We start from the raw sequence: 23825 nt of genomic DNA on the forward strand, positions 1-23825 counted from the left end.
AATGAGCAACACAAACAGTCTTTGAATAAGCAGACTCTAGGCTTGTGAAATTTAACTCGGGGGAGGTTATGGAAACATGAGGTTTATCATAGGAAGCCTCAGAATGAACTGGCTGGTGAGCCGCGTAAACCATGGGTGAAGCAACACCAACAACAGCCTCATGAGTTCTAGCCTGCACAGCATAGATGGAATGTGGCTGGGAAATTGAACTGTCCCTGTTTAGTTTAGTGGTAAGAGAAATAGTCTTTTGAGCTGCATCTTTAATGTCCCGAGTGAGATCATGATTGTCCAAGTCAGAAAATTTCATAACAGATTCACATATATAATCTACATCTGGAAACTCACTATTAACTGATCCAAAAACAGATGGCTCGGAATCAACATAACCTGCCTGAGAAGCGAAAACAGAAACCCCAGTCTTTTCAGAATGAAACCCAGAAACACCACTCTCAGTTACAGGACAAAAAACCTCTTTTGACTCTGAAATAAGGTCATCTGATTCCTGAATATTCTCAAACTTTGAAGACACAAAAGAGGGAAGATTAGAATGCTCAGAGTCCCGAAAGACAGCCTCAGAGTCAGCCACCTTGGGATCATCAGTTTCTGTCTTTGCAGGCCCTGAGTTAACAGTCAAAAAGTTAACCGACTTCGAATTCGCCGGCTCAGAGCGGGAAATTCCCAGCGTGGAAGAAGCCGGGTGACAACTGTTCTGTTCACTCACCACGTCCAGCAGTTCAGAACTGGACTCGGGTTGCGGTGAGGGACTGCGACGACGAGAACGCCGCTTTCTCTTAGAAACCGGAGCAACAGAAAAAACGGAGGGTGTCGGAGCAACAGTGACTGGTCCCTCATCCTCCGACCACATTCCTGCCAGGCATGAGGCAGGTGAGGGGTGGTCGGAACCAGACGTGAGGGAGGAAGGAGTCCGATGCTGCGACTTCAGCTGCTGCAGAGGGGCTTTAGAATGCTCCGCCCGCTGCGGCGGCATGAGAAGGCTTGCTCGCTGTGACTGAGGCGGTGTGGATGAGGAGATGAGGGTGAATTGGGCCAGCTCCCGGGCTTTGACTGCCTCCTTAGCCTGGGTCAGCGAACGGCTGAACTCCGAGGCAATAGACAGCTTGCGCAGTTGAGGATTTCTGTCAAATATGGTTTGTATTGCATTCAGCCCGACTGAGAACGTCTGCAAATCTGAGGCGTGGCTAATGCGAGTCATCAGTCCGAAGATGTGAGCAAGGTCCACCTCTCTCTCGAGGTGAGCTGAGTCCGCTGGGTCCATGTTATGGTTGCGTCCTTCTGTCACGATGAGTTGTGTGGCTGTCAGTGGCTGGACCCACGTGCAGGACTCGGAGACAAAACATTAACTTAAACGACGGCTTTATTTGCTGGAGAGTCACCTTTGGACGATGCATAAACAACAACTTAAACTAACTAGACAGGAGATGCTGAAGGAAGACGACCATGGATACACACACAACAAACGTGGAGGACGCAACAACTGGCAGGGAAAAACACAGGGCTTAAATACATACTGAGGTGATTAGGGAATGTGAAACAGGAGGAGAGCACAGCTGGGACTCATCAGACATGACAAGACAAGGGGAGGCAAAACTCAACACATTGACATAGTACACAGACTTTCAAAGTAAAACAGGAAACTGAACAGACGTGGACTAAACTAGGGGATACAGTGACAGAAATCAAACCCAAGAGAATCAAAACACATCATGAAAACAAAGATAACTAATACAAACAGAAAAACACTGAGTCCACAGACTCAGGACCGTGACAGTGACTGATAAAGATTTAGCTTGCACTGATGCATCTGCAGTGATGTGGGCTGGGAAAGAAATACATAAAACATTTCTTTTCCCTTGTGGAAGAGAGAGCAGCTAGCTGGCTCTTTGCCAGATACTATAGCCTCTGACTGGCCTTCAAACCTTCTGGTTTATGTCCTTGTAAATTTTAATATGTACAGTGAAGCTGTAGGTAGTCCAGGACTGCCAAAATAGAATTTTTGGATAAATAAGGAAATTTCAATGATACTACCTCAAAGGTATATATTTATATATATACTTTAATATATATATATATATATATATATATATATATATATATATATATATATATATATATATATATATAGTGTGTGTGTGTGTGTGTGTGTGTGTGTGTGTGTGTGTGTGTGTGTGTGTGTGTGTGGTGTAATCCATTCATGCACACTAGGATATGGCTGCTTCACTGCAACTTAGCCTGCCTGTTTCTCACTGAAAATAAGTACTAGCAGATGTCACTTCATCAAGATTTTCGCTGTTGTTCTTAAGTAAAGCCTCCTAGTGTAAATAGCAGGGTGCACACTCTTTGTCTTTTTTAAATGAAGTTTATGCATAAGTTCAGTATGAAAGATCTAAGTAAGTAATCAGTTATGGGCCTTCTTTCCTCGGTGTTCAGGCTGCTCTAAATCTCAGGATTTTTCTGCCATTTTGCCTTTGAGACTTGCATTCGCATCACAGAGAAATGTAAAATGTCTTAGGTGAAAAATCAGAAATTACTTTTAAAGATATGCACCCTGCTAATAAAGATTATAAGAGCAAATTAGCTAGGATCTGTAATTCACAAGCTTCTACACTAAGCGACAGGCTGCAAAATGCAATATGACAGTGCGTTGATGCATCTTGAATTTCCTTTGCACGCTGAACACAGTCAGAGGTTTTCTCATCGGCCCGGCCTCATCTCACTCAGTTGCCAGGAAGAATGCTTCTGCCAAGGTCATGAACTGTGGAGAAACAATCACTTCCATGTCAGGAATCATCTTGTGATTACTGTAATGCTAATCTGCCAGTAATCACCTTAAGAGCCTGTCAAGCCCTTGATGGAGAATTGAGGGAGCCACCATTCTCATCAATGTGACCACACAGCTGACAGCAGTCTCATCCCGTTACAGGACCACATTTGAGCTCCCTCCAGCAGGAATATGCTGACTGAGATATTCATCCACCAGCTATTTTTCCTCTTATCATCTCTTCAAACAAAACATGCTCAATTTTTCTTTTTTTTGAGAAGCTACTGTGAGAATAAGAGCTGCAGGTCAGATCATTTCCTCAAAGAAAAGAGTGTTTGATGCGCATAGTTTAGGGCTGCGACTAATGATTATACGATGGATTATCATTTCAACTGTGACAGCTCCAGTCACAAAAACAAAAATGCATATTTTGTAATAGTATAAAACAGAAAGAGAAGTATGCAAACAACTGAGAAGCTGAAACAAGCAAATGTTGTTTGGCATTAAACACCAGCAATCCAAGCAGCTTCTGCTCACTCAGAACCTAGAGGTAAGTTTCCAAAGGCTTTCTGAGAGATTTCATGTCCAACAAGTGGAACTAGTCATTTTTAGTGTTGCAATGCCAAATGCATGGGTAACATGAGGTAGTTTGATAAACAGACTAAGTGTGATTCATTTCTCCCAGGCGAAGATACAGCGTCATGGTTACTGTGCGTTTGGTAGTGTCAGCTCAATTGTACTGTTGGCAGTCTCTTGTTATTCATTGCAAATATGTTATCTCTTTATTCCAGAGCTGCTGCTATGCTGTGGAAGTAAACAGTTATCCTACAGCCTATTAGAAAAGTCAGGGGTAAAATACACTGTGAGTCATTGTCATAGTATATTTAGTTCTCATTTGTTGTGCTATATGAGGCAAAACTTTAATATCTAAAGTCTTAAATATGTCTTATTGTGTTGGTTCTCTAAATAGTAACAAGAAAAAGCATGACTGTTTTCTTTTCAGTAAGCGAGTACCTCAAGTTAGTGATTGTTGAGTGAGCATTAAGCTTGCATTGTGAACGGCTGCAGCCTTGTTCATTTGAGAAACTATGAAAATTGTGGAAAATACAGCAGGTGATGTAATGAATTTGGGTGTTCTTTCCAGTCATACCAAGATATAGTTTGTGAATTTAAAGATCCATTCAGTGGGTCTTTGAGTCATACTTAATTTGGGCTTCAGTTCATGGTTAAAAAAAGAAGATAAACTGAAACATGGCAGATAGAAAACATTGCATCGGATGCTTTTGTGACTGCGCCCCTGCCTATACTTGATTTCTGTATAAAAGTACCCATTTTTTCCACTATTAAGCTGACACATTTACTCCTGTGAATTAATCCAATCAGCTGGAAAGGCCAACAAGATACATTCCAGCCATGGGACAAAGGTCTGGATCATTCTGCTGCAATATGTCCAACCAAAACAATTATACAAATGACCTTTGAACACTCTACCTTATTTACTTCATTAGGTTAAGTGCTTCCTTTGAGCTGCATGCCCAGATAATCTCTTCTTGCCTCTGACTTGGCTGCCTCTGACGTTTATTTAAAAGAAATGCAGAGAATGAAAAGGTCAAAAGTCATCTGACGGCATATATCAGTCAGCCCACATCCTCCACCAATTTCCTTACATTCATACCCTCTCGCTAAGATTGTACCTCGATGTCAGCAGAAGCTTTTAGTCACCTTTTCATTGTGAAGCTCTACAAATGGAAGAGGGAGTACAGCATTTTGGGGAAAAGTGGTTAGCAGTGAATATAGACTGTCACTGCTGGGAGAGCAAGAGGGAACGAAATGAGAGAAAACAGGTACATCTCCCCCAGGTCTATAATCCTGAGATTACTGTTTGCTCTGGGGCCTGTCTGACTGCACTCCAGGCTGCCCGTGCTTCACTTCTAATCTCCTCGGCCCCAGCTGTCCAAGAATTGATTTGAAGATTCTCTGAATCAATTACTCTCCTGTCCAAGGTCTCATTGCCTGAAAGATATACTCACACATGCACACATGCACACATAAAAAAAACAAATGCAGGGAAATACACACAGACATATATGGAACACATTCCTCCCTCTGCAGTACACGTTCATTCACAGAGGTAAATTGCACAACCTCTGACATACCAGTCATGAAGTAGACCTTGTACCTTTTTGTGATACATTATACAGTTGGGTAGGAGTCTATTAACTGGTCTCAAATGAATTTTGATTTTTTTTAGTTAGTCCACCTTTCCCACTAACATGATTGCCTCTTTCCACCTTCATTTTTCATTGCATGGATTTTTAACAATTTTCAGGTTTTCTCGTGGAAAAGTACTGTGCAGTTATTTCTTTTTTTAAGTTACTATAGGAATCAATTGCAAGTACAGCACCTCTGCTACATTAGATATTATCATGCATCATACTACATTACGTGTATTATCTAAAGCTTCCCCCTTTTGACTCTGAATTTTCAAGTGAATGTAGTGATAAGATATAGTGGACAAACACCACAATTCTAACAAAAATGCCTGTTTTCAGTGTAACTACTGCAAGGCATTGGTGTGTAAAATCCCCTCACATTAGTAAGGTTTCCAAGCGTATACTTGCATTCCTAAATGTATTAATAATTAATGTGAGCAGGGAATAGTAAAGTTTTCATGTAAGGGAGGAAAACCCGGAGCACGAACGTCGACCAAGTGCCTTCAATTGAGCTTATTATTTATTCATCTATTTTTTTTATTGAGCCACAGACAAGCCTGCAAATGTATTATTATTATTATTAAAACAGCAGAGAAGAAATCAGCTCATTTGGTGGAAGGGAAATTTCTAGATGAACTTACCTTCCCTCTGAGCAGTAATTATTATCACGCCACGCAGGATGTAGGGGGAGAAATCTGAGAAGCTGGAACTGGCATTCTTTTCATTTGCTAGTCCAGCAGTGTGTGTGGTAGCCTAGAAATACAGTTTGCAGCTGCAAAAATAATTGCAGTTTATTGCCAATTAAACTAATGAGTTCTAAAATAGCCTCAAGTGTGTTGTCAGACAAAGCAGCATAAAATTGCATAGTAAAAAAGGGAAAGCAATGTAAGAAATTAGTCGGAAAAGTGGGTGATGAATAAAGCTTGAGGAACGTGAAGGTCAACTCAGAAGATCCCTTAACACATACTCAAGCACACACAGTCAGACGGGCATGCACACACACACACACACACACACACACGTGCTCCTCCCTGCACGTCAGTCTGGACTGAAGTACCCCAACCTCGAAAGAGATGTGCTACTCTTTGACAGATGTCATCCCTAGGCTTAGCCTCCAAGCGGCACGTCATTAATAATGCAGCATACTTTTGCTGAAAACCTGCCTGACAGATGTGCATAGTTTGAGCCTGAGGTTCCCTGCTGCTCATCAACAGTCTGCTTTTATTTTGGGGGGTAGGTTGTACTACAGTTGTATGCTATGTTTTTAGGTAGAGGTGACTCAGTCAAAACAACAGATAAAACAAATCTGTCATTCCCCCCACTGCTGGATACTCAGACAGCAGTGGGAAAGCAGAACCTAGTACGAGAGAGAAATTAAGAAAATGCTACAGCTAATTTCTCAAATAAAATTTCACCTATATTTTAGTTATTTCATTTTGCACATCTGTCTGGCTTTTAAAACTCTAAGGACAGCTTAAGCTTTGGTGCCCACTTAGCTCCACCTAATCTAATAATTTATGTATATTGTATATAACACATTTTAAATGAATGTGTCTTATAAAACATAAATACATAAACAAACAATTACCAGTGTGTGAATGCTCCTGTATTTACTCATGAGTGAGAATAGGTTGGTCACCATTGTCAGTCAGTGCTTGAATAGCTTTTACCCCCCTTATAAATGCTTTGGTCAAAACAAACACTCTAAAATATTTGCTTTCACCATCTTACGCTTTTAGTATAGCTCTCAAATTATTGTGGAGGTCGTAGGCTGGAAATAACCAATAAACTCTTTCAGTAGCTGTGCTCTTTGGACACTTTTAAAATGTGCTCCTGTTAGACATTAAGAGACTTGTATCATTTACATCAAATTGCACTTTTGGATTATAGATTATTTATCAGCGGCTAGGCTAGTCAATAGACAAGATTCTCTAGGGAGCTGTCCCTTTTACTCCCTTCACTGCAATATGATGCTTAAAGGATCACAAGTGTCTCATTATGTGAGGCTTTTTGCTTCAAACATTATCTCTGGCGATTCAAAACCCTTATGTCTTTGAGGAGTTGTTGAGGGAATTATTGGTTATGTTACGACAAACCTACACAGCAGTGAGTCATTACAGCAACAGAATGATGAGCTGAGGCAGTGATTCATAATGCTAATGAAAAATGAGCATGACTGTTGACATTAGAATTCAGTGCACTGTTCAAAGACAAGATCAGTTAACATTAACGCTCTGCTTTCAGTGGTGACTCTTAGCATAACTGTCACTGAGACAGTTAAAGCAGCTTTGCTGAAGCTTGCGAGATGTCAGTCCAGCTATGGAAGCGTCACATGAACTGAGCGTTTCTATTTAAATGCCTTTGACCTGATATGATCTGCAAGAACTTCAAGGCACCATCAGAGTTGCTGTTAAACAACTGAGCAAAAAACATCGAAGGATATTAAATCAGCAGCATTGCATAGTCTTGAGGGACGCTGCATTAATTGTGTTCAAATTAAGAAACCTCAAAGGGACGCAAACTTGTGACCAGACATCTGGGCGCTACATTTAAAGGTGACCACATGTAAAGGAAACATTAACATTTCAAAGCAAACTGAAAGAGCAAATTTCACTTTGACCACAAGTGGCCCTTCTACTGTATTGCAATTTTTGTAATGCTAGGACAGATCCTATCTTACAGATGTGACAGCGAGGAAGGTGCAACAGTATGGTGTCCCTCACTGGCTCCCCTGCTTCTGGCATCGTTGCTGGGCCATGGTGGCACTGAGGTTATTAAAAGCGGTCCCTCCATCTGTCAGAGCATGGTGTGTTTCTGGCCTTTTGTCGCTTTGAAGATGCAGCCTGTCAGGCTTTCCACCCTATGAAGTGATTGGAGATAAGACCAAAATCCGTTATCAGCATGTCTGTCAACTATCGACAATCCCATCTGTCTTCTCTGATAAGACTAGACTCGCATCATGGCTTCAGAATTTTCACCAAGCGTGGACAATTCTGACTGATGCTTCGAAAAGGAAAATGTGATAAAATTAGGAGTCTCATTAAAGATTAAATGTGGTAAATGTTGACTCCAATAGAATTTCTACTCACATAATATTGTGAGGGCAGAAAAGACAAGCAGCTACAATTTGGCACTCTTAAAATTAGTTCAGAGTTTTGCTTTTGAGAAACCTTTGGGGGGTTTGGGGGGGTTTTTTTGTAAAAAATTGCTGTTGCCATATACTTTAAAAACTCAAGTTGGTGAAAATGCTAAAAGATGCAGAAAAACATATTTTACTGCAAAGCAAAATTCCCTTGACTGATGTCCTGCTGTTGGTATTTTCTACTTCAGAATATTCTACTCAGTATAAATTTACTGTTTATTACCAGCGAATTACACACTCTAAAAAGTGTATTTCAGCAGTAGTTGAAGTTATGTAAAGTTCAGAGTCAGTTTCATTAAGATTTCTGCTTTAGTGGAGCCAGTCTAAATTTGTGGAGTATATCAACTTGTTATTACGTGTTGTTCCCTCAGTACACATGTAACCTGCTATTCTCATTAGAGTCAACCTGCATCAATTAGGTTTCTCCTGACGCAGTGCATCTGATGTCATGACGTCTCCGCCTTCTCCAGAATTTTCTACTTGCGGTTGAGAACAACAATTTGAGAGGCACTTGGCTGCAGGCAGGACCTCGTGAACAATTTGGTCAATAAGGTAACGAAGATATTACTTTTTCCATAGTCCTTGAAGGTAAGTCAAATGTAGAACACATATTTTAATATATTAGATATAAAAATATTCCAACTGTATTGTTAAGTTTGTTAAGTGTTTAGTAAACTGACCTGACCAAACCGCTATCATTCAGCCCTGCTAACATTAGCGAAATGTCAGACCTGTTGGTAGTTTGTGCTTGGACATGTAGGTTAAGTTAGTAGTTTTCCGGCGGTACTCTCTTGTTTTAATATCGTAACGCTAGCTTAAAGTTGTGTATTCATGCAGTGTGTCGGTGTTGGCTTACTGTTAGTTATTCATTAGCATTAGCACATTATAGCGGCAAGCTGGGCCGCGGTTCTCTTCAGAATACGTTACTTCGGGCGCGCGCATTTATACACGAGTGGTTGTTCGCAGTATGCCTGTCGGCGCGAATAGTTCACGCGGTCACGGCCACGGGTGATGTAGGAGGTAAAGTTTAGCTGTGGTGGCTCCAGGAAGCATGCATTTACTGCCGCTTGCATTGCTTTCAATGTACATAACGTTAAGAAGGCGAGGAGAAAGGGTGCGTGCAGCGCTCGTACACGCACGGATCAGCCGTGTGAGAGGGAGATGGTGTGCGGCAGAAAATCAAAATTAGAAATCATAGAAGAAAGTATTACGCTATTGAACACAGAAAATACAGCCATCAGATTTCTTGTAGACCTAGCACACTTCTGGTCTGTGTCTGAATACATATATAAGTACATAGATGCAGATGAACACTGTAAACATGATGAAAGATCGACAGACTAACTCGAACATATCTTTAATCTTTAGGACTTTGGGTAGCGCTTCCTTTCCTTCCTGTCAACCTCTCCAGAGGGGTGTCTGCTGATGGCAGAAAGATTACATCACCTCTGGTTGGAACCCTGGACAGTGCCACAACCTTTGGCTTGGTGTCCAATGTGATGCCCCATCGCCACCTTCTGACCTAACTTCTTCTCAGCTCTGTGACTACTTCAAGAGGGGCATTCCTGTGTGGAGGCGTGCCAGGCAGCTCGTTTTACCTGTGAACTTGCGTACTTTCAGTTTATCAACAACAAAGGTATGCAAGTTCAAAATAGTAATGTCTCATTTAAACTTAATTCAGTTTCATAGGCATTACGGACGAGGCCACTCATATCCATGCACTTATTTAAATTGTGCATGTAGGTTCAAGACTTGGAACGCCCTACTGAGCCATCTATCAAGAAATCACCCTGCCCAACAAGCAGTCTCCAAAGCTGCGTCCACATTCACTTGCCATATTTGTGGCCATAATCAACTCTCCACAGAAAGAGAATATTTTCAACATATCTATCAGCATCTTAAAAATAAGGAGACTGTAACATGTGTGTTCCAAAACTGTGAATATAAAACCAATGTCTATGAGAACTTCAAAAGTCATAAATACAGAAAACACTCTGGTACAGTGAACACATTTAAGCCTGGAATAAGTTCTGTTGATGAATCTTTTGCCAGTGTTGCCAGTGATATTTCAGATGTGGAAATTATAGAGAGTGATGTAAATTTAAATTCTGCTTTTGACAATGGGTATTCTGAAAACTTAGAGAAGGATATTGAGCTTAAAATTGCTTCAGTGCTCCTTAAGTTGGAACACATCTTTCTTGTGTCTAATGCAGCTGTAGATGAGCTTTTGCAGGAGTTAAACTATTTGATTGGTTCTGTTTCTGTGGCGATTACCCAAAAGACTATTAGCCAAGTATTACAAGACAACGGATGCCAATTTGACCAGTCAGTTGTTGAAAAGCTAGCCAGTGTACTCTGTGAGACAAACCCTGTAAAAAAAGCAATTGGAGATAAAGGTCCACTTTCCAGTCCTTGGAGACGAAAAGCATACTATAAGAGCCACTTTAAAGTAGTGGAACCAGTGGAATATATACTTGACCGAAAAAATAACAAGTCATTCCAATATATTTCAATTTTAAAGTCTTTGCAGCATATTCTTGACTGCCAGACAATCTTGGATCAGGCTGTTAATTTGAATACTGTAGATAATCAGCCTCAAAAAACTTATGTGCACTACAAAACTATCTTCGATGGTGACTTCTTCCATGAAAATGGACTGTTGTCCAAGCAGGAAAGCATTTCATTGATATTATACATTGATGAATTCGAAATATGTAATCCCCTTGGTACATCACGGAGGAAGCATAAAATTTGTGGATTGTACTGGGTTTTGGGTAATTTGCCACCAGGCTGTAATTCTGCTTTAACCTCAATCTATTTGGCTGCTTTAATCAAAAGTAATGATCTGAAGTGCTATGGGTATGAGAAAGTGTTAAAACCTGTAATTAATGATCTTGTAATTTTGGAACAGAGTGGGATATTTCTGTCAAAGTTGGGCAGAACAGTAAAAGGCACTGTTCAGTGTGTTGTTGCCGACAACCTTGGTGCACACAGTATTGCTGGATTCTTTGAAAATTTCTCAGGGACATACGTATGTAGATTTTGCACTGCAGAAACATCAGAGTTCCAGACTATTGAAGTCAGAAGTGAAGTCTTTACTTTAAGAACAAAAGACATTCATGCAGATCATTTACGAATTATTGAGGAAAACAAATGGCCCAGTTATTATGGTGTGAAATCAAAGTGTATTTTGTCAAAGCACCTCTCACATTTTGATGTTACCACTGGGTTTCCACCTGATGTTGTACATGATCTTTTTGAGGGAATTGTTCCTTTTGAACTTGCGCTTTGCCTCAATTTGTTAATCAAAAAAAAGTATTTCACATTATGTACATTGAATGAAGCAATATCATCTTTCAACTTTAAGTGGGCTGACAAAACAAATCGACCTCATCCTGTGGCTCTCAGTTTTGCATCCAAAAAAAGTGTAGGAGGGAATGCACACGAGAACTGGAGTCTTATCAGATTTTTGCCTTTGTTCGTTGGGCAGAGTGTACCCTGTGAGGAGCCTGCTTGGCACATCTTAACAGACTTGAAGGACATTGTTGATCTTGTTGTCAGTCCTGTTCATACTGAGGACTCCATTGCATATCTTGGTTTTAAGATCTCCGAGCACAGAATCAAGTTTCAAGAGGTTTTCCCAGATGTTAATCTTAAACCAAAGCACCACTACTTGGAACATTATCCATACTTGATCCGTAAGTTTGGGCCACTGGTTGCACTATGGACTATGCGATTCGAAGCAAAGCATAGTTTTTTTAAAAGAGTTGCAAGGAACATCAGATGCTTCAAAAATGTACTTCTTTCCCTTTCACAGAGACATCAGTATCAGATTGCATATCATTTGCATGCAATTAGCTTTGCCAAACCCCCACTGGAAGTAACAGATGTTTCCACTGTTCACATTGATGTTCTTAACAAGGACATCTCAAATGCACTGAGACAGAAGTCTCCAGATATGGACAATGTGTGCTTGGCTAAAAGTGTAGCATATAATGGAATAATCTACAAGTGTGGGATGATCTTGATCCACGGCTCACTGGGAGGACTGCCAGAGTTTGGTGAAATCATCCAAATGGTGATACTGCAGGACAAACTAATCTTCATTCTGAAAAAGCTTAGCGGATGGTATATGGAACACTACAGAGCTTATGATCTCAAAACATCACCAAGCAAAGAAGTGGAACTTGTTGAGCCACAAGAACTGCATGATACCTACCCACTGGCAGACTACAATATTAGAGGGATGCGTCTTGTCACCTTGAAAAGATATGTCCATGTTTAAATGGTGAGGCCTCAAAATATGATAAAGTATTTTCTTAAGTGGGAAAACAAAACCCAGACCCATACGATACTAATGTGTTCTCAGAACATATTTATTTTATACTGCAAGCCAAAGTGGTGTGATGATGTCATTGGCAATTCATCAGTTATGTCATTTTTTTTAATGCAGGTCGCTGGATTCCAGTCAGTGAATGCTAATCCTATGCTCTCCCCCCTTCTGCTTCTCTTCTCTTTTTCTTCTTTCCTCTCCTTATTGTCTCCTATATTCTCCTCACCTCCTCTCCTTCTCTCTTCTCTTCAATGTCTCCCATATTCTCGCCATCTCTCTTCTCCTCCCTTCTCCTCTTCGGTTTGCCTTCTCTCCTCGCTGCCTCAGCTGATCTCCACCTCTCCTCTTCATTTTCTCCTCCCCTTTCCTCCTCTCTTTGCCTTCTCTCTTTTCCTCTAGTTTGACATTAAATTCTCCTAATTGGAAATGTCAGTGGTTTACATGTTGATCCTCACTAACTGTGCTTGTGCTTTGTTCTCAGACCACCATGGCTGGTTCAACACCTGCAAGACTGAAGGTGATTTTAGGAGAGAACAACATTGAAAAGCTGACTCTTCCAAATGGCATCCCAGAGTCACTTGAAGACCTTCTCAGCACGATAAAGACTACCTTTGGGTTAAAAGGTAACTTCAGACTGCAATACATGGACCAAGACTTTGGCAACGACTTCTTTAATCTGAATTCTACCACCGAACTTCGGAATTTGGGGACAATCAAAGTGATCCACCAGCAAACAAATCCACCTTTGATCAGTGCCGATCAGTCCACTTCATCTCTGTCTCTTTCATTTGAGTCTGATGACGGTATTTCGGTGGCATCAAATGACACAATTATCCTCTCATCCCCTGAATCTATGTCATCTCGAACACAACAGTGGCCAGAAGACTTTGCAATTCCCCAATTTTCATATGACACAGAGCTACAGCTAGAGAGGGGGAATACTGAGTACCGTGTGAGCCAAAAAATGTTGACTTTAAGCGCCCGAATGCTGTCTGATATCCTGAAAAGAGTTGCAGAAGAAATTTACCGTTACAAGGCCTATCCAGAGGATGCACATTTCTGCGCAGCTGCAGAGGCCCTTATCAAAAAGCACCCATGTTTGAAAGAACCTGGATCATTCAATGGCTGCTACGGTTGGAAACAACGACTGAAGTACAAAATGGCAAACTACAGGACCCAGCTCAAATTACAGGGGTGTCCAGAGCTGTGTGTAAACTCACTGAAATCTAAAGCTACTACAGATGCTTTCCCTGCTAAAAAAGTGAAGAAGCCAAAACGTTCTGAAGCTAACTTTTATCCATCCTTTCCTACTGGTGAGACTCTGGACAGCATGGAAAAAGTGAGACTAGAACTTCTGACAGAGATCGGGATAAGGGACAATGAAAGGGTCATCGCAGACAAAATGGCTAACACGTTTGCCTACAGACGACATGAGGTGGTAAACCAAGAACCAAGCATTCAGGAACTGAAGGACAGATGGCCTGCACTCTTCACACAGAAAGAGGTAAGAATGGAACTGAAGTGATCGAAGTCTGTATGCTTCGGGATTTATTGCAGTTAACTTTCATGAATCGGTCATAACTTGATTTGGTTGAGATTTTATAACACTGAACTTAATGAAAGAATTTACATTTTGAATTCCCATATATGTTATACTTTTTGGGATATAGACATTTTGGCATACAATCAGTTTCAGCATTTTGTTCCATAATACAATATCTACTGTCATTTGTGTTTTGTTTTTAGATAAATACAGAGTTCCAGAGGCTCATGGCTGTTCCTCTTGAGTGGAAGTTCATGGCTCAGTTAGACATGCACTCAAGTCAGCTGATCAAAGTCATACGTGCCAAAGGAGGAGCAACACGCCAAAAGATTGCGAACATCTTGGACACATTGGACCAGGTAAATCTGTACCATCAAACAAGATGCTTCGTAACTAAGAGGGCTGTCAAAATATATCTGAATCCAAAAAAATATATATATATTTAACTGAATCTTTCATAAAGACAATATGGGCAGGCCAATGCTAATCATGGCTTTCATATGCATGAATGTTTTTAGCGACTCCACTGAACTCATCCCCTTTTCTTTCTGTAATGAATCTCTGGGCTTGGGAATTACTGTTTTTAAATAAAGTACTTGTAAGTTAAGCAATAAGAGTAAGGATGTCTGTCTTATGAAATTTAGAGTTTAAAATTACTCAACATTTGTTGTTCTAGACTGTGGACATTAATCATCGGAGGGAATGTGTGCTGAAAGCCCTCACCATCTTCCTGGGAGAAGATGCAGATGGCCTGATCAAGGAATACCTTGTAAGTTTCAACAGTTTGTCAGCACATCTTGTCAAAGGGACACAAAAAAGTTAACTGTTAGAACAAACATAACACGTGAACCCTAGTTGGATTGCTGACATGTATTTATTATCATGACCATATTGGACATTATGTAATTCCCAGCAACAACACATTACATATCGGATTGACTTTGTTTTAAGTAAGACGGGCTTACTTGATTATTTAAGTTCAAAGGAATAGTTTGACATGTTGGGAAATCTTATCTTTCTTGCTTACAATTTGATTAGAGTCAGATTGATACACCTCTCTCTGCTGTTTCTGGTGTGTGATGACACCCAGCCAAGAAATAGCCCAGCACATAACACATATTGGTACATCACCCAAACACTTAATCACAGTAAGAAGTGAGGCTAATGATGATTTGTGTTTGTGTCTTGTACCCCTCTGTAGGACTGTGGAGCAGATGATGTTCAGAGGGACCTGGAGGAGGTCACCATGGCAGTGTATGTGATTCGGAAGGAGGGGGAGGGACTGCAGGAGCCACCTGAAGACATTGGCATTGTCATTGAGGGTGTGGAAGTGTTGCATGAACTAACTTCAGTTGCCTCAGCTTGTGCCCTGCTTCTAGGTTTGATCTATGCACTCAACTTAGCTTATCCAAAACCCTTTCGCTTCACTTTTGAAGTGCTCCAAAAAATCTTCATGCAGCTTGATCAGCACAAGATGTCCCCCAAAGTCCAAAATCTGTATATCAAACTTCAAAGCTCCCAGTAATGGCACAGAACAATGACCAACAAATGGCCTTGTGCCATAATGCGAAGGAACAACTGTGTTTGGACATATAGCATGTAAAATATGTAGTCTCTTTTGGATGTTGGGCCTATTTTATGCTCCAAGAGACCTCAAACCCCAATTTAATGTGCTTTTATGGTATTTTTATTTATTTTTTAATTTTTTTTCAGACATATTTGCCTTCGTTTCAAGGGAAAGGTTGCATTTCAGGTTTGATGTGCTCAGTTATACAACAAACTGTTGTGACATTCTAAAACTCTAGAGGAGTGTTTATATTTTTTCATCCCCATTGGTCAGCTACACTGTTCAGATATTTATTCATTGGCTATAGCTGAAGAGAAGTTTCTGTATACTCTTGGGGCACTTTTTCATAGTTGACACTGTATGTGTTAAGATTGATATTTGTGTAATACTGTGTTGCACTTTACACTTTGTTGACAACTTTGTGGTCCTACTAAGCATTACTTGCATTTTGTGCATATGTGTTTCAAAAAGGACAAATGTGTAATGTATTTGACCAAAAGCTGTGTTGGTTGCCATAAAGGTAATACTTTATTACATTTATACAATAAAGCATTTAAAAAAAAAAAAACATTGGATTTTGAATTTTTGAAAAATATTTTCAGGCAACTTAAAATTTTGATTTAAGCTTTATTATACAAACTAAAATTTCATTTTAGAGTCACTACAAAAAGTAATTTACACTAAACCACATTATTAGGTTAGCAAAGAGCAATATTTTACTTTTGGGTTATGCAAATTATTGGGTTGGAAAAACTGAAAACTTTAAGTTGAAATGTCTTAATTTTAAGTTGGATTAATGCAAAATGTTTATTTGACAGCAATTAATTTATTAAGTACATGTAACTTAAATCAGTTGTGTTAATTTAATGTATTAACTTAATTTCAAAGAACTTAATTAAATTTGGTGTTACCAATTGAAATAATTCAATTAAGTTGGTTCAACTATTTTCTTTTTTCAGTGCAGTACTGTGCCTTAAAAATGCCTCAAGTCTCTAATTTCTTCAAATTTTGCTATGAAAATGTTAAATATGTGTAGAAATTTTCTGAAACATTCATCAGCACGTAGCGCATACAGCATATAGCACAAAACCAGAGTTTCCTAATAAATCTTAAACACAGCTCAAACTCTCTTAGAAATGATTTCTTGTACTTTCATTAAGTAATCTTTAGGAATTGTTTTCTTCTGTGTTTTACACGTGACTGTACGCACTCACTGTTGTACTTCTTCCCTGACCTCCTCAATGCCGGGTGATGACAATTTGATCCAAAGATTTAAAGTTTGCATTCATCACTCCATAAGACCTGTTGTCATAACTTTTCCTTGTGTAATTTGGCATACCGCAGCTACTTTTCCCGGTTTCCCTTCTTCATTGCCGTCCTATCATTATGGCCATTTCAGATGAGGCTTTGGAGAACGATGGATCAACTGAAGCACCAGGTGCATCTTTCAGATCCTGTTTCAGGTCTTTATTACATTTATTTCTATTTCTTAAGGACATGACTGTAGATAGCTTTTTAGTCCTGCCACTTCATATTTTGTCCTTCACTTCTCCAGTTTCCTCAGTTTTTTTTAGAACATACAAAATGCCATACCAAGATATACCAGGTTTTCAGCTCATAGCTCTTCAGAAATGTGTCTGAAGAAATGCCAAACTGTGTCATGGTTTGCTTTTTTTGTAGATTTAACTAATCAAAAACAACAAAACAACAAATTGTATGCTTTTGTGACAGACTGCTAGTTGCAAAGTGCCTAAAAATACAGTTTAGAAAGGCTTCTCTGCTTGGTTGTCTGTTATATGTGGACACAATCCTGGATCATCCCATGATTTAGGTGTCTTTTTTATGCTTTAGTGATTTTTAGGTTAATGTTAAGTTTCTTAACACACAAAGAAATAAAAAAAATATCTGTAAATGGTTAAAGATATAAACAATATAAATATAAATATATAAAGAAATGAGTGGCAGTCCAAGGTGTTTGCACAGTACTGCACGTGTATAATGGGTATATTTAAATCAAGACTACAGCCTCATTTATAGTCAGCAAATACATCTGTGAACACTTGTGGGAAAGAAAAATACATTGCTGTTTAACAAGACTGCAACTGTGAAACTATACATATCTGAATTCTGCAAATTCTGAAATATTAATATATGGATGCAAATGTTTTCTGCTGTATCAAAAAGAAGATAATTAGATGAGAAAGTGTGGAAATAAAAGTTGTATTAATAATGAATGAATTTGTTCCTCTTTCTCCAGCTTGCAAACCCGTCAACAGGCAAACTAAAATGTATTCTGTCAGGGGGGAGAAAGAAAAAAAGTTTAATTTCATCACCGTGTGTTACAAGTAATTTGTAATTCTTGCTCCGTTCATTCTGGTGTTGACATCAAAAATGAAAAAAAGCTTAATTCCTTAGGTTTTATGAGCGTTTTAGAGTGCACTTTCAAAGTTCATGAATTGCATTTTTGCTACGCAAAATGTATTTATTTTCATATTTTAAATATTTTACTGAGTCTTTTTATGCTGGCAGTCCACAGCGGGGTATCTGCACACTAATATACATATTATTATATACATATTATATTTGTATTTCACTAGAAATATATAAAATCATAAAAAATAATGTTTTCTCCATCTTGAGCTGAGAGTACAGAGAGTGATTTGGAGATGAATGTCATGTTGCAACTCTTCAGGGAGTCTCTTGGGATAAATAGTCTGTAAATAAAGTATCATCTAGATTTCACTGTGTTGCAGCTTCTTTTCAGTGTCACCTTCAAGCAGCCACAGCTTAACTTTTTAGCTAAAAATAAATGTCAGGTTTGTCACTGCTTCTTCTATTCGCTGTACAGTTTTGGTTTATTATACTTTTCTTCAGGCAGAATATGAAGTACAGTACTGTGCAAAAGTCTTGTGCCCCCCCCCCGTTATATTTTGTTTTAACGATGCTGGACTTTCGTGTAATTTTAACACTTGACAGTGAATATCTACAGTCATCCTTAAAAGGTGGTGGAAGCTCTGTAATGATGGTCTTGCCTGGTGTGGTAGACCCCACCCTCTATTGATCTTGTGCTTAGAGCTTATTTCTTTGTTGTCATGCTTAGTGCCTCTGTGCTGTCTCTCAGCCATTGGTAGGATTTTCGATATTAATCACTTCTTTTATCTGCCGGTGCTACATGCTGTGAAGGGGCCTGTCCTTCCATGGTGGTTCCTCTTCTTGTTTCTCTTCTTTCTTGGGTTTCTGCTGTTTAGGGTATTCATTAACCACATGAGTTGAGGTCATCTTTCTGATACTCATGAATCTTTGTTGTTTCATCCCAGATAGTGGTTCTGACACTCACTAGTCCTCGGCCACCTTCCAACCGCTTAGCGTACAGTCAGGGTGCTGTATTTGGGGTTAAAACCTCCATGTATGTTAAGGAGCTTTCTTGTCTTGATGTCAGGGGCTTCTATCTCCTCCTTTGGCTAGCTTATTATCTCAGCAGGATGTTTGATGACCAAGTAATTACTGATTGTCCAGATCATGTTCTTCCCATTCAGATGACTCCTCGGGACTTGCCTTACCTCTCTGCAGGTATTTGGCAGTTGCACCTCTCCTAGTTGCCCCTTTAAGGTTCCCATTTGTCTGTGTGATCCCAATGTGTAGTGTATAGCTATCCTTAAGTTGCCTTCTGGTACTGCAAACCACTCAGTTCTGACTTCCTTGTCTCTACTATCTGACAATATTTTTCCAGTCCGAATGACATTCCAGCTTCATTGCTGTATATCCTAGTAGTGTGGATTAGTTAATCAGTGTTTCATTCACTTCTGCATACTGCTTGATGTCATCCATGTAGAGAAATGATTCATTATATTTACCAAAATTTACATATGTGTATTAGGATATACAGATTGTCTACAAAATCAGTTTTACTGGGGGAGATCCAGATTTGCCTACTGTAGGATAATTGGTGTTTGACTTTAACATAATCTTTCCCACCCCCACATCCCATGAGGTAGGGCACGATTTCAAAATCATAGCCTCCCACTTGTCTAACATTACGGACCTCCAGTCTCTCTCTGAAAGAGAAGCAGTAATGACCCGCTATTTTGATACACCAACTATAGCATTTACCACAGGCTGCTAAGGCTAAAGAGCAGAGGTGGAAACAATGGTAAAGAGGGTGGCCCTGGCCTTTCACAAGGGATGCACAATAGAGTGGCTCAGCTGAACAGACATATTGTTGGCTTCAGTGAGAATCCACTTTAAATGTTTCATTTTTTCTTTCTTTGATTGCTAGTTGTAAACCTCAGGGGCCCTCAAATAAATGCAGTTAATTGTCAGAATAATGAATAACAACTGGACAAATTAGCCGTTTAATATGAGCTTTAGTTATTATGCAGAAGCAACTTCACATTAATAAGAGGGAGAATAACCATGCAGTCAAAGGAAAGTCACAATAAACTCGAAATGAGAAGAAGGCTGGGTAGAGGGGTGAGAGAGTGAGGATGCTCTGTATGTAAAATGGGAGGGGGAATAGTCACCAACTGACTAAAAAGTGGGCTTTTATCATTTATTCATTTGAAATGCAAAAGTAGGGAGGCAGATACTGAACATACCCAGCTAAGCTCTCCTCTCTTTTTCCTTTCTCATTTGCATTGAAAGGACTGCAGGGTTCATGTGAATGCTGAGGCTCATGAGCTTCATGGAACTGAGCGGTCCCCCTTGAGCCAGTTCATACTCCCACATGTTGATGAACATGGAAGAACTCTGAGCAAAAGCATAGGAAACAGCACTCAGTACCCATCTATGCATAATATAGGCATGAAAACTCGAGTACAGATTATGTTAACATGTCTGTGTGGGTTCTCAGTCATCTAGGTCATCGTCATCCAATGAGCTTAGAAAGAAAGCCACTGGACTTCTTCAAGTTTCTTGAAAACATTTCCCCTCTCATCTGAGAAGTCAAATTTTAGGGTAAACTCCATAATATTAAAGTTAAACTAAAATTAAAGTTCATATTTGACATTAAAAAAATCTATATCTGTACTAAACACACCACATTTTGAGTAACAGCAAAGGCTATTTAATCCCAGTATTTTGGGGATCAAATAACATTTTCACTACTGGTAATGTAAGAAGTGTAATCTGTGTGAGCTGGCATTAGTTTAAGTGGTCAACAGTTGGAGCACTGACATTGTTGGCATTTTACTTTGCACCTACAATAATTTGGTGTCAACGCTTATATTACTCTGTGAATCCTAATAGCTCACATAGCAAACTTGGAAAAAAACTGTGGTGGAAGAGACAGTCATTCAAAATTGATTTCAGTACATAACTAACATCTCTGTGGGATTTACTCAATCAATAAAATTTATATACAGTACATAACACAAATGTACACAATATCTATACTTTTATGTATATTTACTAGTACATGCTACATGCTACAGTGCTGTGTGGTCTGTGCCTTTATTTTGCTGATAGCCAACATGATGATGCCATAATACTGTATATAATGCAGTATTATGCAAAGCTTGTGCATATAAATAGACATTATTGTCATGAAAAGAAAATAATACAGTGCTATTATAATGTGTTATAGTTATAACTATAACTATGTATAACTGTAGCATGTTGGTAGATGGTTGTGAGGACATATGATGACCTTAAAACAACCTTCAGGAAACTAAGATGCACCTGTGTGCCAATTTTGATTAATCGGGAGGAATTTGTGGGCAAAGAAACAGAGATTTTAAGAGATATATCGTAAGGTTTACTCAAGACGTGATGAGACTTTTTAGCACTAAGCCATAAACATATAAAAGTTTATCATATAAAAATTTGCCAGTCCTAAGATACTCTTCTATATGTTCTTCTGTTTATTTACCCATCCGGTTATTATCATCAGAAAGCCACTGAAATAATTATAGTTGCAATTGTAACCCTTGCAAAACTTCATGCTAGAATGTTCGTCATATGATTCCTTCATGTTCTAACTCTGAAATATGATCAAGCTTATAGCTTCACTAATATAATAAAACTCCACTCTCAGCAGGAGATTAAATAAAAAAAAACCTCTAGGAAATATGAGTTGAGCGATACCGATAAATAAGTGGTCTCATAAGAGCACAACTCCTTTGCCTCAGGACAGAAATATGTAAGCACTTTGGTTACAAAACAAACACAAAAGAATAAGTTTAGAGCAGATTCATTTTATTATATATTCACATACAGTTTGTAACTTTAGCTACAGTTATCCTAATTAAATGCAACGGACTCTGTTCTAACCCTGCTTGCACATCTCCAAGTATAACTACAAAAGTGCACATTTAAGTATAACTACAACCACGGCACTAATCACCTGTACTGAACTCCAGCTAGACTTTTATTTGGCTTCAGACACCCAACTAACTACAAAGAACTTTGTGTCCCGCAGTGACTGTGTGTGTGTCCGTGCACATGCACACATGCAGTTCAGGCTGTACTGGAGGGAGGGGGCAACATGCTGACCGTCACTTTCCCTTGCTGTCAGGACCAATCAGTGTCTGGCAGGTTAATGGAGAACACAAAACCTATTTAAAAGCTACATTTACCACTTGGCTGATTCCATTACATTGTGTAATTTCCAGGTGTCACATTTCCCCTCCACACGTCTGTCTTAATGCTCTCCCAAGCACCCTCTGATTAGTTAGCCTCGGCTGGCTCCCCCAAATCCACTCTAGCAGAGCACCCCATCCGTTTACATCCTCCTTGAAGGGAAAAACTCCTTACTGCACATTTTATTTGGGTGTTCAGCAAGTTACCAGATAATACTGCACACTTGCCTTGCTGTAAAATTCTAAATGTGCAATCTCCTCTGTTCTTAGGATGGTCAACCCATGTGTTTTGTTCAAAAGACAATAGTTTTAAATAGCAACATATTAATTAATACAAGTTAGGTCTAGGTGTGTTAAACTTCGCCGACACGCTGACTTTTAATCAAATTCTGGGATCAGAAGCACTTGTCATGGGAGGTTGATGCTAATAGGTACAAATAATGTTATCTGCTGCAGCCAAGCTCAAATATTTCATAATATTTTCAATAGGTGTTTAATTTGGCTTCAAAGGACAGATAGGCCTGTGAAAGGACCAAAAGCACAGTTATGGTATCATTTGGCTTCATCTTTGAAAATTTGAAAGCTATGGACAAGAACCAGAAATCATTTGAGCTAGAAAAGTCACTGAGGGCATATCACAGCATTCATGAAGTTAGTCCTGCCCCGAGGTATTTTCATAAATTGCTTTTATGTGGTTATGCTCAGAATTGGTTCCTCTGTCCCTTTGTACAGAGTATTTGTTCATAAAAGCTTTGTCTTGATTCCTGACTGATGGATCCCCACTTCTTTTCTATATCAGGAGGATGAGAAACTTTAGTTTCAACCTTATATTTCTTGATAAATAAATAAGCCTGTAGGTGTGAAATCCAATTTTTCCCTCTGATTGTAATTGTATCAAAACCGGTGGAAGCACCCCATGTCTCACAGTCTGCTTGGTTAATAAGAAGCCTCTCAGTGAGCTAACCACTTAGACATCAACACTGGATTCCCAGTGGTACCGATGGCGGTCAGGCGATAACCTCCAGCACTTTGTCAAACATGCCGTTGGCATTTAATCAGTGGCAAGACATTGAATTGTGGTCATCCACAAACCTAGGAAATCAATGTTGGTTGAAGATGCAATCAAGAGTGTCATTTGATTTGTGACCTTAGGTCTTTCTGTTCTTCAGGTTTGGGGCCACAAGGGAGCTGCCACCACCAAATGTTTGATAATGGTCCAAGAATTGGCAACCTATTGATTTATTGCCACTTTTTTTTTTTCTAAAAATAGCACTCTTATAACATGTTATTTTCTCCATCATTCACAGTTTATAGTGAAAAGGTCACTAGCCTTTTATGGCATGGTTTGTACACTCAGGTTCATGTGATATCTTACTAAGCTTTTGATTCCTGTGCTAAAGTTGATCAGTTAAGATCAGTTCTGCTGTTTTTTATTTCTTTTATTGCACAGGAGTCAAGGTTATTTAAAATGCAAAGCCGCTATACGACTGTTTCACTCCTTTTAATTACACACAATACCCTGAAGTTAGGAGATCTATCAAACTGTCTGTAGTTACAAGTGGGAAATAAGTACATAATTGATTTTTGGATTGCTGATCATTGTTATTGAACTGTGGCCCTTAGTGCTACTTGCCAGCCTTAACGGTTCAGCACAATAAAATAAACATGCGCCT

General features: G+C 39.3%; 1 protein-coding gene across 4 annotated transcripts; it reads left to right on the forward strand.

The window, feature by feature from the left end:
- The first annotated feature begins 8383 nt into the window (after positions 1-8383).
- LOC147318952 (uncharacterized) lies at positions 8384-16124 on the forward strand. Of its 4 annotated transcripts, none has more exons than XM_086311176.1 (6): positions 8384-8722; positions 9503-9770; positions 12949-13971; positions 14214-14369; positions 14687-14779; positions 15212-16124. In XM_086311176.1, the coding sequence occupies exons 3-6, from the start codon at positions 12955-12957 to the stop codon at positions 15533-15535; spliced, it is 1590 nt and encodes a 529-aa protein (XP_086167302.1). In that variant the 5' UTR covers positions 8384-8722; positions 9503-9770; positions 12949-12954; the 3' UTR covers positions 15536-16124. The 4 variants fall into 4 exon arrangements, with proteins under 4 accessions (XP_086167302.1, XP_086167304.1, XP_086167301.1 ...); XM_086311178.1 differs by having other exon boundaries at positions 8384-8686; XM_086311175.1 differs by having other exon boundaries at positions 8384-9770.
- The last annotated feature ends 7701 nt before the right edge of the window (positions 16125-23825 follow it).

This window comes from Aulonocara sp. 'chitande type north' Nkhata Bay, linkage group LG11 (assembly GCF_057382095.1).
Source record: "Aulonocara sp. 'chitande type north' Nkhata Bay isolate Kocher_YH1m ecotype deep benthic linkage group LG11, A_spYH_male_GT1.1, whole genome shotgun sequence".
NCBI lineage: Eukaryota > Metazoa > Chordata > Actinopteri > Cichliformes > Cichlidae > Aulonocara > Aulonocara sp. 'chitande type north' Nkhata Bay.